Source organism: Peromyscus leucopus, chromosome 2, assembly GCF_004664715.2.
Source record: "Peromyscus leucopus breed LL Stock chromosome 2, UCI_PerLeu_2.1, whole genome shotgun sequence".
Lineage (NCBI taxonomy): Eukaryota > Metazoa > Chordata > Mammalia > Rodentia > Cricetidae > Peromyscus > Peromyscus leucopus.
In genome coordinates this window covers 60,491,736-60,507,298 of record NC_051064.1, presented here as the reverse complement: position 1 = coordinate 60,507,298, position 15,563 = coordinate 60,491,736, and the positions used below count along the sequence as shown (strand labels likewise).

Genomic DNA, 15,563 nt, shown 5'->3' with positions numbered 1-15,563 from the left:
ACAATGAGAGCAACACATTTTCACAGTGTACAGGATTATTCCACAGCAGACTTGGTCCTTAAAGGGCTGAGCCAGAGTTCAGAATGGAGAGGAACTTGGGTGACCACGAGGCTGCCAGGAGGAGACTAGATAGGGAAGGACCCCCCCCCCCATGGTCAGTGTAGGCAGGTACAGTAGGACCACAAAGAGGGAGACTCTTCCATCCAGCCCTTCAAGAAGTTCCAGCTTGTTCCTTTCACCTGTTTCCTGTGCCTCAGTTACTATCCTGCAAGAAGAGACCTTTATTGTCTTCAGCTCTTTATTACAATAAGGATCCAAGGCTGTTTGCAAAAACACACACCCAGACAGAATTCGGGGGTGAGGAAATCAGATGAGCTAACATGGAAGAGGGGTATGCTGTACAGAAGGGAGCTCTACCTGGGATCTTAGAAGGTTCTAGATGCTGCCCGTGGGGCCTTTCCTTCGTGCTGTCTGAGCATGCTCAGAGGGTAGTTCTTAGATTTCTCTCTGCTTCTTCCTGAGTCATTCAGGAGCCTGCAGAGGACATGGTGTCTGCAGAGGGGATCGAACTGCCTGTCGCGAGCATAGTAGACACTGGGTACTTGGGAGGGTGAAAATCACCTCGTGGATTGAGAAGACAGTGAGATGTCTAACTGAGAGTGAGACTGTAGGAGAAGCACGAACAGGTGCTTAGCCCTGCTCAGCGTGCTTTGGCTCACCTGGAAGCGGGGGACAGGAACGGTGGCACATTCTCCATGGCGAGAGAATGTATGTAGCAGTATCGAGCCCAGTTCCTGTCTCTTATCCAGGGTGTAAGACGAGGGATGTCACTGGGAAGCCATCAGGTGTTCGAGAGCAGGCCCACACCTACATCCCAACTCTAGTCCTAGTGCGTGGGACCCTCCCTATTTCTGAAGTCTGTCCGATCTACTCCACAGTGGAGTGATGACAGCCCTCCCTTTCAGGATGGCCCCAGGGATAGGGTGGGACTCTGTTGTAAGTGAGTTAGCACGGTCCTTGTCACATTGACTAAGTGGGACCTGCAGACTGCCCATCAAGATGCACAGTGTTCTGTGCCTGATCCGATAGGAAGCCCTTGCTAGGATCTGGAGAACTCCCCACGGAGTACACTGGGATTACCCTGAGGAAACTCAACCAGGGTTGGCAGCGGGCACCCCCACCTCTCCCCAGTGGGAGTAAGATTGCTTGCGGCAGCCATGTCGGAGTCTCAGACTGAGCGCGAGTGGAGGATGCTGCTTCTTGAAAAGACTGGTGCTATGGATCCCTAAAAAATATACTAGGCATAGGACAAGGGAGCCTGGTTACTCCAAGGAAAGCTCCGAAGGTCCAGGGAAGAGGAGGATTTCCGGAGGAAAGTGCTTTCCATGGGGCCTCACCTGAACAAATGGGAGAGGAAGAGACAAGGCCCTGAGGAGCAAGAGGGCAGCAGCTGGAAGAGTGTTGGTCGGGTGTCATGCCCGTCAGCTGCAGGCTGAGGATGACTGCTGTGGCTGTGGGCCGGAGGGATGTGGAGAACAGTTCCCATCATCTATTGAGGCAGGAAAGCTGGCCTCGAGTGACCTTTATGCTTGGATAAAGGAGGCAGCTTGATAACAAGCAAAAGCTCAACAATGCTGAGAACTCCAGCAGATAAAGAAGAAGGTGCAGGAAAAGCCCAGGGAAGAGTGTATCTCTGAACACTGCCTGTCACAAAGTCTAGACAAAAACGTTTTTGTACAACCTCCATCACATATTATAACAGGCTCGATGTGGTGGCACACACTTGTAAGCCTAGTACTAAGAAAGTTAAGGCAGGAGGATTTCAAGTTCAAGGCCAGCCTGGACTACAAAGCAAGAATCCTGTATCAGGAGGAGGAGGAGGAAGAGGAGGTTACCACTCATCTCCCACTTGGCCTGCCATAAAACAAACAAAAAAACCCAGAATCTGAAGGCTTAGCCGTAACTGCTACAGCTCTGGAATCTGGAAGCCTGGTGGGGTTGGGTTCTGGTGAGGAGTCTCTTCCTGGTTTGCAGAGGACCTTATGTCGCCATTAAGGGTGATGGGAAGGGAGATGGGAGACTGAGATCTGGTGTCTCTCCTAAGGACACTAACCCCATCATATGGTTCCTCCTGATCTCACTGAATCCTCATTGCCTCTCAAAGGCCCCAATTCCAGATGGCATCACAGTGGAGCCCAGTGCCCGAACGTGTGGATAGGGGAGGGACAGTCCACCTTTGCATGGCCCTGTGGTAAAGGAGCCTGGGATTGTATGATGAAAAGACATCGGGATAAGATGAAAAGGCACAGAGCAGCGTAAGATGGGAAAGGGGAAAACAGAACACAGGAGCCGTATGAAAAGCCGAACCACCGTAACGACAGAATCGGTCTGCACAAAACCGATTAGCAACGTGAAGGACAGCAGTCACGGGAGACCATAAGAAACGTGTGAAAACGGGACCAGCTCTAGGTGACTGATGCTGTGACCAGTTGTGACAGACAAAGAGTGCAAAGAGCTAATGGAAGAAAACATTGCTGAGCTCACGGAGCCCTGTATGTGTGAGTTTGAAAGGTTTGTCATACTGTCAAGCAGAGTCAACATAAGGAGACCCTAAGCATCAGCAGATCTTAATGGCTTCAAAGGTGTAGCTAGAAAGAGGAAAATTGAGATATCTACCTGTAAAAAATAAGTTGTATCTACCTCTGAGTTCCAAGTAGACGTCTTGAGACTTCTCTGCAACATTGTATATCCAAAGAAAGTGGATATGTTTGGAAGGAAAGAGGCGGTAAGAATGTTACGCCTGGGCAAATTGGAATTGGCATGCAAATCAAAATGAGAAAAACTTTTTCTGAAATAACATACTTAGGGAACTGATTGATGGAACACATGTAGGCACTGGGGAATCTATAGTGTAAGAGGACTATGGACTCTGAACAAGTCAGTTTTAACCATTGTAAATCTAATTATGGAAGTTGAGTGTATGTGCTAATGATTGACCTAAATATAGAGGTGAGTTACCAAAAAGGACCAGGATTAGCTCAGTTGGTAGGTAAGGTACTCACCTAGCATGCACAAACCCATCCTGGGTTTGATCTCCAGCACCCCATAAGTCAGGCATGGTAGTGCATGCCATAGCCACCTTCAGCTTCATAGTAAATTCAGGGACACCATCATGCCACAGCCATGTTCAGCTACATAGTGAGTTCAGGCCCAGCCTGAACTATGTGAGACCCTGCCTTCCCCCCAAAAAAGAATAAAAATTGAAAGAAGAGAGACATGGGGTAATGCACTAAAGTGTTCCAATGCTGTGCACAGCGAAGGACTGGCTGGTCCACCCTGCGTGTGGTCCCAGACCAGCAGGATCAACCTCTCCTTGAAGTTTACCTGAAATGTGAATTCTGTGACTCTACCCCAAACCTGTGGCATCAGAATCTCTAGATTAGAACCCGGTGGTTGATCTATGCTGTGAGACTTTGTAGGGGATTTTTACATGTGCTAAAGTCTCAGAAAAGGTCTGGAGAAAGGGCTAGCGGTTAAAGGACCCAAGTTCAACTCACAGCACCCCCATCCAGCAGTTGACAGCATACACCTCTTCTGGCTTCCGTGGGCACCCACACACATGTAGCATACACACAGAGACATATAAATACAAATAAATATTTTTTCAGTTTAATAAGTACCAGGTTAAGCACCCTTTCTCAGCAGTGAAATACTTTAAATGCCACCCCCCCGTTAACTATTAAAGAAATATATGTTATATGCTTTCTAAAATAAAAAGGAATATTTAAAAATAATGGAACACAGGAGGAAATGGAAAAGCAAAGAGCTCGTATCCCAAACAGCCAGAGCTCAGAAGGACAAACTAGAGAGGGTGAGGCTAGAAAAACAGAAAATGAGCACAGGTTGGCTGTCCCATAGCTAAAATGCTTAAGACCTATTGGATTTTGGATTTTAAAATTTTTGCGTATCATAATGTACTATCCTAGGATGGGACCTGAGTCTAAATAGAAAATGTACTTACCTTTCATATATGGGTATAGATAACCTCTAAGTAATTTTCATTAAATATTTGTAATGACATTATGCGTGACACAAAGATTCAGAGCATGGAGTTTCCTACTTGTGGCGTCCTGTTGGAGCATTTCAGGGTTGGGGATTAGGAATGTTCACCATGTAAAAACCAAATCGATCATCGCAATAAAAGCAAGCGGTGTAATCTCTCCGGTGAGAAAAGAGGAGCTGTCAAGTTCATTGGAAATAATCCCAATCACTAATGGTTTACGAGCGTCCCACCTGGTTCATTCCTTATCTTTTCCCTTTGCTTCAGCCTGTCTTTCCCAGGGACTTGATTCTCTACTCCTTTAAAGAGATTAAAGGCCTCATTGTGGCGTTTCGAGACACTGTTTCCTTGAGTGTACATACTATGGGTGCGGTTTGAAAGTCGTGTGATGGTTTGAGCGTTCCGTTTCCCTTTCCACACGGCTTTTTGAAGACAGGGACATGACAGTTTCTGCTCAGCCTCCACTTTAGTGCCGTCCCGGCTTAATGAATGAAAGTATAGGAACATGTAAGAACATGTCATTAGACACATGCAAACAAGTAGAAATCACGACCTGATGGATCACTAGGAACTTAATAATATTAATACCAGACGAACTAATAAAATGGTTTAATTAAATGTTCGAACGATGCTTCCTAAACTTTCCCATGCATTAGAATGTCCTTGTTAAAACATAAATTTATGGGCCACACCTGTAGAAATTTTCTCTCAGCAGATCTTGGGTAAATCCAGAGATACTGGGTTTCTGTCAGGCTCCTGTGGTCCAGGAACCACTTAGAAGTGGTGTGTTAAGACCGAGTCTCATGTCATGTAGCCCAGGATGACTCAGAGCTCCATGTGTAGATGAGGGTCACTTTGAACCTCTGATCCTCTTCCCTCTGCCTTCCTATTGCTCGGATTGCAAGAGTTAGCACCAAGTTCAGTTTCCACAGAGCTGATGGGGGAACCTAGGATGTCCTGCAGGCTAGGCAAGTTCAGCTGACCACTCCATTCCCAGCCCTCCAGTAGAGAGTTTGAACCACAAGCTTTCTTACACCAAACAATAATGTACCTAAATAACAAAGTAAATCCAGGAAAGCAGTGGAATAGGAGGGTTTATCACAGCATTTAGACTTTCCTGGAGCAAGCAGACAAGGTTATATAATATTGGAATAATATAATTAATACAGTTGATCTAACAATCTTGACAAGAACTAAAAGGCATACCTTTTCAGCATTCATGAGTCAGCTCCAAAAATTGTTTAACTACCTGTAATCCTAAAGCCTCCAGGTTGGGAGAGGAAATCAAAAGAGACTTAAGAAGCCAGCTGAGACAAAGCTGTCTGTAATATATGTAACAAAATGTTGATATCATGAATCTATAAATAATGTGGTGATTTGTAAAAGAAATTCACAAAAGAAAAACTATACTTAATTATACAAGAAAAACAATTTCCTTAGAAATCAAGGAAATGGAAAATAAAGTCTGTAGTGTAATCGGGCTGTCCCTCCCAGGTCAGATATGCAAAATAGAGAGTGTAGGGATGCAGAGTGGTAGGGATGCAGTATGTGTGTGACCAGAGGCCTCCAGAAGGCGTGCCCCTCCCCCACCTCTTTATCCCTAGGAAGTCACAGGCAGGCTCCTGAGCAGTGGGCTTTTTTTTGTAATCATGTGCCAAACTAATAGGCAAATATGCAAAAGCCCCTGCAAGGACGTGTATTACAGCATTTTTTTTAACAAGGGGATGGGGTGTGTGGCTTGAAACAATCCGAATGTCCCCTGGTGGAGGGCAACTGGCTCAGCAAATTCCCAAGTCCCGTGGGAGCCATGCAGCCGATAAAGGCAGTCCTGGAGATCAATACTTATTGATTGGGCAAGATGTCCACAAAGTATTGTCGATTGAATACACCAGGTTACAAAGAGGATATTGATCAGGGCTGGCTAATTCAAGGCCACAGGAGCCAGACAAATGAATGGTAGCAGCAGAGAAACGCCCTAGAGGAGGGTGAAGGGGATGTGGGGGCAGGGTGGGGCAGCTGGTGAGGTCCTGGGGGAAGATGTTCCCCTTGGTGTAGGGATCGCAGAAGATAGCGTGTGTTTCTTTTAAAAGCTTTGCGCCTGTATTTATCAGTATTTTATCAGCACTGTCCCCTAATAAACCATTTTACACCAGACATCTTTAAAGGAGAATTTAGGCAGAACCTAGAGAGATGTGAAGATAAAAGGCTAGTGATGGACCAGCACAATGGCCCAAGGAGTAAAGTGTGAGCCTTGTCCGCCGGATACCTGAACTTGTCCTGCAGAACCCGTGCTGTTCCTCCCACCTCTCCATGTGCTCAGTAGCACACGTGCACCCACATGTACACCAGACACATGCAATAATTAATACGTAAATAAACAAATATTCAGGCCTACCGAGGACTAAGAAGTGTGACCCCAGCTCTGGTGGGTGGAGACACCAAGTCTTAGAGCTAAGGGACCATGGTGGTGACCCCTGCAGTGGGCAGGACTTGCAAGAAGGTTGATGGAAAGGTTGACTGCGGGTCAGCTGGGGTCCCCAGAGCGTCAAGGCTGCCAGGCATTGTTCTAATCGTTTCATACTCAGAGTTAACCTCACAGCAGTCCACGATGGTGGCCCTTCTGTTCCCTCCCTTTCACAGGTAGAACAGTGGAGGCACGAGGTGGTGAGGGGCTGGAGAGTAGGCTCAGTTGGCAAAGCGCTTGCATGCCGGCATGAGGACCTGAGTTCAGATCCCCAGGACCCATGTAAAAAGCCAGGTGCAGCAGCCTGTGCCTCTAATCCCAGACTGAGAAGGCAAAACAGGGTGGATTCCTGGAGCTCACTGGCCAGCCAGTTCCCCCAAATCAGTGAGCTCTAGGTTCAGCAAGAGGCCCTGTTTCAATAAACAAACAAACAAACAAACATCTGTGGAGGAAAGCACCCAAAGCTGACCTTGAGTCTCCACACGTATGATAACCTATGCACACATGTGTACATGGAACCGCCCCCTCTCCCCGCACCCCCGCCACACACAGAGAGCACCAACTGTCAGAGGTTATAGGAGACGCCACATTGGGATTTGAACCAGACCGTACCCCTCCACAGTCCGAGTTGAATCTGGTTGGTGGTCCCAGAATGAAGAGGAGTTTGGGGGCTAAGAAACTTGAGGTGGGGGAGGGCAGGCACCTGTTCTCATACCTCCTTCTCCTTCCGCAGAAACCGGCAATTACACCTGTGAGTTCTGCGGGAAGCAGTACAAGTACTACACGCCCTACCAGGAGCATGTCGCCTTACATGCGCCCATCAGTGAGTCCCTTCTCCAGCTGGGAGGGTGGGGAGACCTGGGAAGGGGCAGGGGTTAGCCACTGGCCAGGACTCTGGAGCTTTGCTAGGGAGGGTGCCGGCAAGGCGAGCTTGGGTCTGGGCTGTCAGGTGTCTGGGTCTAGCCTGAGCCATGAGGTAGACTGTGAGGTAGACTAGCCTGGAAAGCCTCCTCAGAAGCAGAAACCAACCAGGCCAGGCTGTAGCATGAATCTTAAATGGTCTTATTAATAAAATCAAACCTGAAGCCAGGTATTGGGGTGAATGCTGGAAGATCAGAGAAGCAGAACAAGCCACCTCACCTTGCCAATTCCTCAGCTGATCCTGTTTCCTCAGACTGGAAGCCTCTGAGTCCTCATCCAGAATGAATCTCAGCTGAACTGCTACTCAAAAGCCTAAAAGCTTAACCAGCTCTAGTTCCTGGTCCTCACGCCTTAAATACCTTTTTGCTTTCTGCCATTACTCCCTGGGATTAAAGGCTCACTTTCTGGGATTAAAGGCGTGATGAGTCACCATGCTTGACTGTATCCTTGAACACACAGAGATCCAGGTAGATCTCTGCCTCTGGAATGCTAGGATTAAAGGCGTGTGCTACCACTGCCTATCCTCTATGTTTAATATTGTGGCTGTCCTGTTTTCTGACACCCCCCCCCAGATAAGTTTATTAGCGTGCACAATATTTCGGGGAATACACTACCACCACACCGGGCTCTCTCACAGGCGCTTAGAGGACTGGCTCTCATATTGGGCATCAGGAAAGTGGGTGGCGTTTGTCAAGGAACTGTAGTGAACCCCGTCCCCACCTTCTCCAAAGACCTGCATGTGCAGACTTCCTGACTCTGCACACACACACCCCCCCCAGTATCTGTCCTGGGATGTAGCTTTCCTCCTAGTTGACCAAGGCCTAACCTCCCTGGTGGGAGGGCACCTAGGCAAGACAACCCTTAAGAAGGCAGGAGGCATGCTACTGTGCAAGGCAGAAGATCTGAAAACCAGGCCCAGGCATCTGGCGTTTCCTGGTGACCATGACCCATAATCCCTTCCTTCTGTCCTGACAAGGATAGAAAGGGGTTCCATCTGGTACCATTGGTCCTCCACTCTCTGGATGCCTGTCAGCCTACCTGGTGACTTCCAGGTGTCTTTCTGCAGATGGGAGTCAGGGATGGTCCATTCCTAAGTGTATGAGCCAGAGGGTCTCCGCCTTTTCACCCTTTCCTATGCAGGTGGACGCATAAGTTGTGATGAGGCAGGACTTTCATAGCCTCTGGAAGAGTCGGGCGGGGTGTTTAGGGGTCTCTTCTAATTTCCCTGTGTGGACACCTCACTGTAGAACTATGGGGATCATCCCCCTTTCTGAGACTGGGAAGAGTTGGGTAGAGGAAGAGGGACAGCCTGTGGAGGTCACAGCATCAAAACCCCTTGTCTGGGATGGTCCCAGACCTTCAGTAGCAGCATAGGCAGGTGGCTCCCCTGAGGATATCTGATTAGGGGGACAGGTGTCTAGTGCTTCAATGGAGGTATCAGCAGCTTCCCAAGGAACTCCTCCCTGCTGGCAGAGTGGTAAGGCTGGGGTACACCCTACTGTAGATGGTAGCTTCAATCCTTCGTTCGCACTGGGCTGTGCTCTGTTCTTGGTCTGGTTCTATGCCTGACTGTTGTGTGACTTTTTGCCTAGTGAGCTTCTCTGGGGCCAAGTTTCCCATCTGTGAAGGTCCTTGAGATCTTTCTGTCCCAGAGTCTGGACTGACATCTGCATCCGGCAGTGACTTCCAGGTAGATATCTACTGTGGCCCTAATGCACCCTATGTAGCCACGCCATGTAGAGAGAGTATCAGAGGGTCTACTGGATGGGTACCATCCTGTCCATTTGATCTCTACTCCTGATGCTGGTGCCCAGGCATTGGGCTGTTTGTGGGCAGCTGCTGCTAAGTGCCAATGAGGATGCTACCCAGAATGCACTTAGAGAGGCATCACTCACAAGGCCAGAGGCAGCTGGGCTTCAGTGTCTGTGCTGCTTCCTTTGCTTCCCAGAGAGTGTTGATAAGGTCATGGTGTTAGTAAGATGAGGAGTAGGTCCCGAAGCGCACCCAGCAGCTGTAAGCCTACCTCCACCCTGAAGCTGTCCAGCCTCCCTTGGCACATGACGGGAAGGGTAGCCCCACTTGCACCCTAACTTCTTCCCCGACATCTTGGTGCTTCCCTCCCACAGGTCTCCCTACATCTCTTCCTGGTTTTCATTTGGTTTTTCTCTGTTTTAGACTTAAGGTTTTTGACTATGTTTCTCTGGTACTCACTGCTGTCTTCTGGGGATTTTAGAAACACCTGTTTAAAATACAACATGAGATTTGGTCTAGTTTCAGCAGAGGATGGCTTCTGCAAGGCTGGGCGGGAGACAGTGTCTTGATGGCCTCAGGATTCGACCTGTGTCGGGGAGGCTTTGGGAGAGAGAGGTAGGAGGTGGGTGTGAAGATGTGATTGGATGGTGGCCATGGCTGGGCATGTGTCCCTGGTTCCGATGAACTGAAGGCTGACTGTGGAAGTTCTCCTGAGACCCATGTGTGCACTTATGTCTGCTTTTGATTTTGTTCACAAAACGTTTTTAAGACTCATGTGTGTCATAACATCAGCTCCTTTTTACTGCTGATGGATCCCCACTGTGCAAACTCCGAGTCTGTTTGATCACTTGCCTGTTCACTTGGGTCAATTCCAGCTTCAGGCTGACGTGAATGGGGCTACTGTGAAAGGCTTGCGTGATGCGCTCCGTGGGCTTGGGGGGTCATTCCTTGAGGACAAATACCAAGGGGTGGAGCTACCGGGGAATAGGTTTGTTTCTTTTTTATTAGAACTGACATGCCATTTTCCAAAATGCCCATAGCATCTCAGCCTCCCCAGGAACTGTGCTGGCCCCAGTGTTCTGGGGTTTGGGTACATCGGGCTGTCTGTTTCTGGTTGTTCTAGTGTGTGGACAGTGGCATCTTATGGCTTTGACTTCTACTTCCCTGGTAACTGGTGATGTTCACCCTCTTTACATTGACTTATTGTCCATTTCCTTATTTTAGTCTGGAAATATTTGTGTGGATGATATCCCCCCCCCTCTCTCTCTCCCTCTCTCCCTCCCTCCCTCCCTCCCTCCCTCTCTCTCTTTCTCTTCCCTGTCCTTTTTCATTGGCTGTAGAAATTCTTCGTCTGTTTGAGTTGGTCCCCATCCTTCATCACATGGATGTTTTCTCCCAGCCTTTGGCAGACCTGGTAGTTTCCATGCAGAACCCACTGATAAGCAGGTGACTTTCTTTCATGAAGCATAATTTATCATTCTTTTCTACAGTAGGTGCTTCTGGATCTGGTATCCTCGCCTACCTAATAATGGTGAGGCTTCTTCCTTGCCTTTTAGAAGTGTTTTGGATCATTTTAACTTCCACATTTGGGTCTGCAATTGAGTTGCATTAGCCCATGGCTGAGGTGAGGTATGAGGTTGGTCCTATTCTGTGTAGACACTGGGTTGCCTGACAGCCTTTGTTGAAGGTACCCTTTCTTATTTAGTGGTTTGATACCTTTGTTGGAACCAGTTGAACATCCAAGGGTTAATGTCTTTCTTTTCTATTGATTCATTTTTCTACCTTTATACATACACCAGTGCTATTATTTATTACACCTCTTCAGGAAGTCTTAAAACAGCTCTCCTTACATTTTTTCCACTTTATCCTTCCATTTGAAAGACTATATGGCTCATCTAGGAACTTTATTCTTTCACATAAATGTTAGAGGCTTGCCACTTTCTACCAAAATGATAATGATGAGAAGGTGGGGAGAGGGAGGGGGACAGAAAGAAAAAATTCAGTTAGATTTTTTTGGGGGGATTGCATTGACTCTGTAGGCCAGTTTGAAGAGTCACCGCTTTGCGGTGGTGTTGGGTCTTCAGGGCCGGCGCATGGCTATGGTGTTGGGTCTCCCAGCCAGGCCCTGGCCGTTGTGTAGCCCTCCGTATCTGGGACTGCTTTAGTCCTCCTCAGTTCTAACACCCGCTTCATAGGTGTCTTGTGCCCTGTGATGCTGCTGTAATTCTTAAACTGGACTCTCCCAGTTGCTCCTGCTGTTTCCCGGGAGCGGTAGAATTTTGCGTTCTGCGTTTGTGTCCTGCAGGTTCACTGATTTCCTCGTCAGTCCCTGTAGCTTCCTTCCTTTGTGGATTTCTTGCTCCTGGTGAGGTGATCAGCTAGTGAAAGCGACTCCCTTCCTGGTCTGTGTTCTTCCTGATGTCTGAGGGGTTGTGCTCTCCACGTCCTGCTGGACGGAAGAAACGAGCAGGCGCGCCTGCCCGCTCCCCACCCCAGGGTTCGGTTGCTCCCTGCTGAGCGTCACTGGCCCTGTCAGCTCGGGCTGCCTTCCACCCGGTTTGCTGGAAGGTGGGCCTGTAAATTGGGGTTGTGTGGCGTGTTCCTTCCGTTGAGATGAACGTGTAGATTCTTAACTTTTGTTTTGTTTGTTTTTTGCTAGTGTACAAAATGGCATGCATTTTTAGTGAGTCGCTATGCCTGTGTTTTATTAAAATAGGTTGAGGATATCAGAAAGTCAGAGTGCCACATGAACTGAAGAAAGCTACAATATTGAGATGTCTCTTCTTTGCCAAAATTGCTGTTTTAAAACAGTGTATGTGCGGTTGGGGGATTTAGCTCAGTGGTAGAGCACTTGGCCTAGCAAGCGCAAGGCCCTGGGTTCTGTCCTCAGCTCTGGAAAAAAAACAAAAAACAAAACCCAGCGTGTGTTTAATGTATCCAACTCTGATTATATGTACACATATACAGTCATAGAAGCGCGCACTGAAGATGCCATCACAGCAAGGGTTTTGCAGAGGAACTCTGAATTACAGAAGCGTCGAAGTACTTGGATCGGTTACTTTGCTCTCAAGGGCGTGTTTTCTACTCACTTCTGTGTACAATTTCCCAGGATTCCCCTGACATTTAGCCAAACTCTCCCGAGGGCAGGGAATACAGTCCTAGATTAGGAATGTGCCCCATGATCAACCAGTGGGGTGTGACTAAGGGTCCTTAAGAAAGTCGGTATTGGCTGGGCAGTGGTGGCGCGCGCCTTTCATCCCAACTCTTGAGAGGCAGAGGCAGACGCAGGCAGATTTCTGAGTTCAAGGCCAGTGGGTTCCAGGACGGCCAGGGCAACACAGAGAGGAGGCTTGTCTCGAAAAAACAAAAACAGCAGCAACAACAAAAGGAAGTAAATATTTCTAATGAGTCTTTGAAGCACTAAATACCACCAGTGAGATATGTTAATCCCATAACAGAGTTCCCACCATTTATAGTGTGAAAGTGGGAACCTTTGGTCCATGGGTGTGCCAAGATTCAGATAATGAGTGCAAATCCAGTCACCGTGTGCCCTTTTGTAATCCCTTATTCACTGTGTTCTCATCCGCCAGCAGTCACCAGTCTGCTTATGTTAGTGTTGATGAGTTTGCATGTCCAACATAGGTGGACTCTGACAGAATGCGCTCCATTACTGAGGGGTAGCCTGCCTTTCAGTAGTTCACTCTGAACGTAGCCATCTTTCCCTTAAGGTCAGGCACATTCTAAGAAACACATCATTAGGGTTTTTTGTTGTACAATCATCAGGGAGCGACACTTACCCAAACTTAGACAACTGTGGCTTTATTAAACGGTATGACATTATGGAATCACCGTATACTGTGGTCTGTCATTGACCAAAGCACTGAATGGCAAATGGCAAACATATACCATGGTCTCCATAGACATTATCCAGCCCTTTATCTGTTTACTCTTGGGTGGATATTTAGAGTGTAAGGTGGAGATCTCCACCTTAGATCTCATGGGAATGGAGCTGCCATAACTATATGTACACGTCTTTGTGGAATGGCCAGATCATCCGGTAGGTGTATGTTTAAGAGTAGCTGGTTGTTGAGACTGGTGGATAGCTCTGTGGTAAAGTGCTTGATGTGCAGGCACAGGGACCTGAGTTTGGTTCCCAGCATCCACTTAAAAGCTGAGTATGGGCAGCACGTGCCTGTGATCCCAGTCCTGGGGGTTGGAAGTGGAGAGAGGTGAGTACCAAGGGCTTGCTGGCCAGCCATCCTTGCCCAGACAGTGAGCTCTGGATTCAGTGGCCGACCCTGTCTCAGAAATACTACTCTGAACATTAGCAACAACAGTACTAATGTGGGGAACTAATAAAGCTATCTGAGGCTGACCTCCGTCCTCCATGTGTGCACACACGGGTGAGTGTGCTCACAACACGTGTGCACAACACATACATGTCCACAGATTAGCCGCTGTTTTCCAAGGTAGTTGAGCAACTTTAACTACAACAAGTACCATGCTCTTCCTGTAACGTCCTTGTATTTATTATGTGTCTGAACAATGCTGTTTCATAGAAGCAGTTTCAAAGAAACTTCCTTTCTCTTCCATTTTCTGAAGAATTTATATAGAGTTGGAATTACTTTCTATAAATATTTTTATAGAAATTCAACACTTACATGGTCAAACCTGGCATTTTCTTCATAGGAAACATCATTTAGAAAATGTATTCCCTTTCCATATATTAGTAAGTTAATGATTTAAAATTTTTAATTTAATTCTAATATGGTCAAATACATATTGTGATTTCTAATCTTTGGAATTAATTGAGTTTTGTGGTCTACCTTATATATGATTTCTCTTGGCTACGTCTTCCCTGTTCACTTCACCATAATTAATTAATTAATTAAGAGTAAGTTTATGATTTGTAGAGTCAGTTAGGTTAAGTTAGTTGATAATTTTCAAGTCTCTGTGGCCTTTCTTGCCTTTAAAAAGAAATTGTTTGCCTTATCAGGTACTAAGCCAAAAGTCTCAAAATCCTCACCCTTCAGTCTGGGTTTTTCATTGCCTCTTTAGGATGCATCCATTTTTGGCTAGTTTTTTTGGATGTCTGCTGTTAGATGCACACACTCTTTCAAATCTGTGCTCCTCCCCTTTAGAATATTTAAAAGTTGTTATTTTAAGCTTCAAATTAAAATGGAACATATAAGCCAGACATGATGGTACATGACTTGAAAATCATCCCTCAGAAGGCAAAGGCACAGGGTTCCCTGTGAGTTCCAGAACAGCTAGGGCTACATAGAGAAACTCTATCTTAAAAAAAATTGTGGTACAATAAATGAACTATTTCCTTTTAGTTGAACAGTTTAACCCATTTACATTTAATATAGCACATTGATATGATTGGATTTCATTTGGTACTATATATTTTTCTTTTTGTTCATATTATTCAATTTCATTCTTATTTTCTTGCCTGCTGCAGTACTAATCAAGTATTTTTTAATTTATTCCATTAATATTCTGCTATCAGCTTTTTCACTTTGTGGTTTATAGTATATGTCTTCAATGTATTACAGTCTGTCATGAATTTAGATTGTAACCACTGATTCATCTTTCAAGCCCTCTGAAGCCTTCTAAGTACTAACCTGTAAGACTAGTTCTTAGTAATTTTTGCTGAGATTTGTCAGCTTTGACCAAGAGATTTTTATTTTTCTTCCCTGGTTTCTTTTTCCTCTCACAGTACCTTAATTGCATGTGCATTAGATGTCTGATAGTGCTTACAGTGTTTATTCTTCCAGCCTAATTATCCCTCTATGCTTCAGTTTGCCCTGCTTTTAAATTCATTCATCATTTCTTCTACAATATCTAATCTCTGCAAATTCATTTTTATAGCTTTCCTTGTTCTCAGTTATATTCATGGTCTTCTTTAAACCTCTGAGTACATTTATAATAATGGCTTCAAGGTCTTTGTCCCATAATTCCATCCTCATATTTATTTCTGTGCTTCTTCTGATTGGTTTTCCTTTTGATTTTTAACTACATTTTCCTGGTTCCCCTTGAAAGTAATTGTTTTGTGCTGCATCTTATAGATGGTATGTTGTGGACTTGACTGGGTTGTGTTTTATTCCTTTGAAAAGTACTGCCTTAGTTCTGGCAGGCAATTAATTTCCTTACAGATTAACTAATGCTTCAGAGTCTTGTCTTAAACCGGGTTAGAGCAACAGGGATAGCTCTTCCTCAGCATTGCCTTAGCTTTCCAGGGCATGACCTGTGACTCTGCTGACGTCAGTAGGCCTTCTCCTCTCTGGCAGGTGGGACCCAGAGATCTCCTAATCTTGTGTGACTTCAGTGTGACCTCTCAGTCCTCATTCTCTCTCTCTCTCT

General features: G+C 46.3%; 1 protein-coding gene across 2 annotated transcripts in view; it reads left to right on the top strand.

Moving 5' to 3' along the window:
* The window catches only part of Znf618 (zinc finger protein 618), a 175,352-nt gene that overhangs the window by 131,356 nt on the left and 28,433 nt on the right, over window positions 1-15,563 (top strand). For both annotated transcript variants that reach the window (XM_037202603.1, XM_037202602.1), the window contains one exon: window positions 7,258-7,347. In XM_037202603.1, coding sequence (XP_037058498.1) covers window positions 7,258-7,347 — 90 coding nt within the window. The remainder of the gene's footprint in view (window positions 1-7,257; window positions 7,348-15,563) is intronic.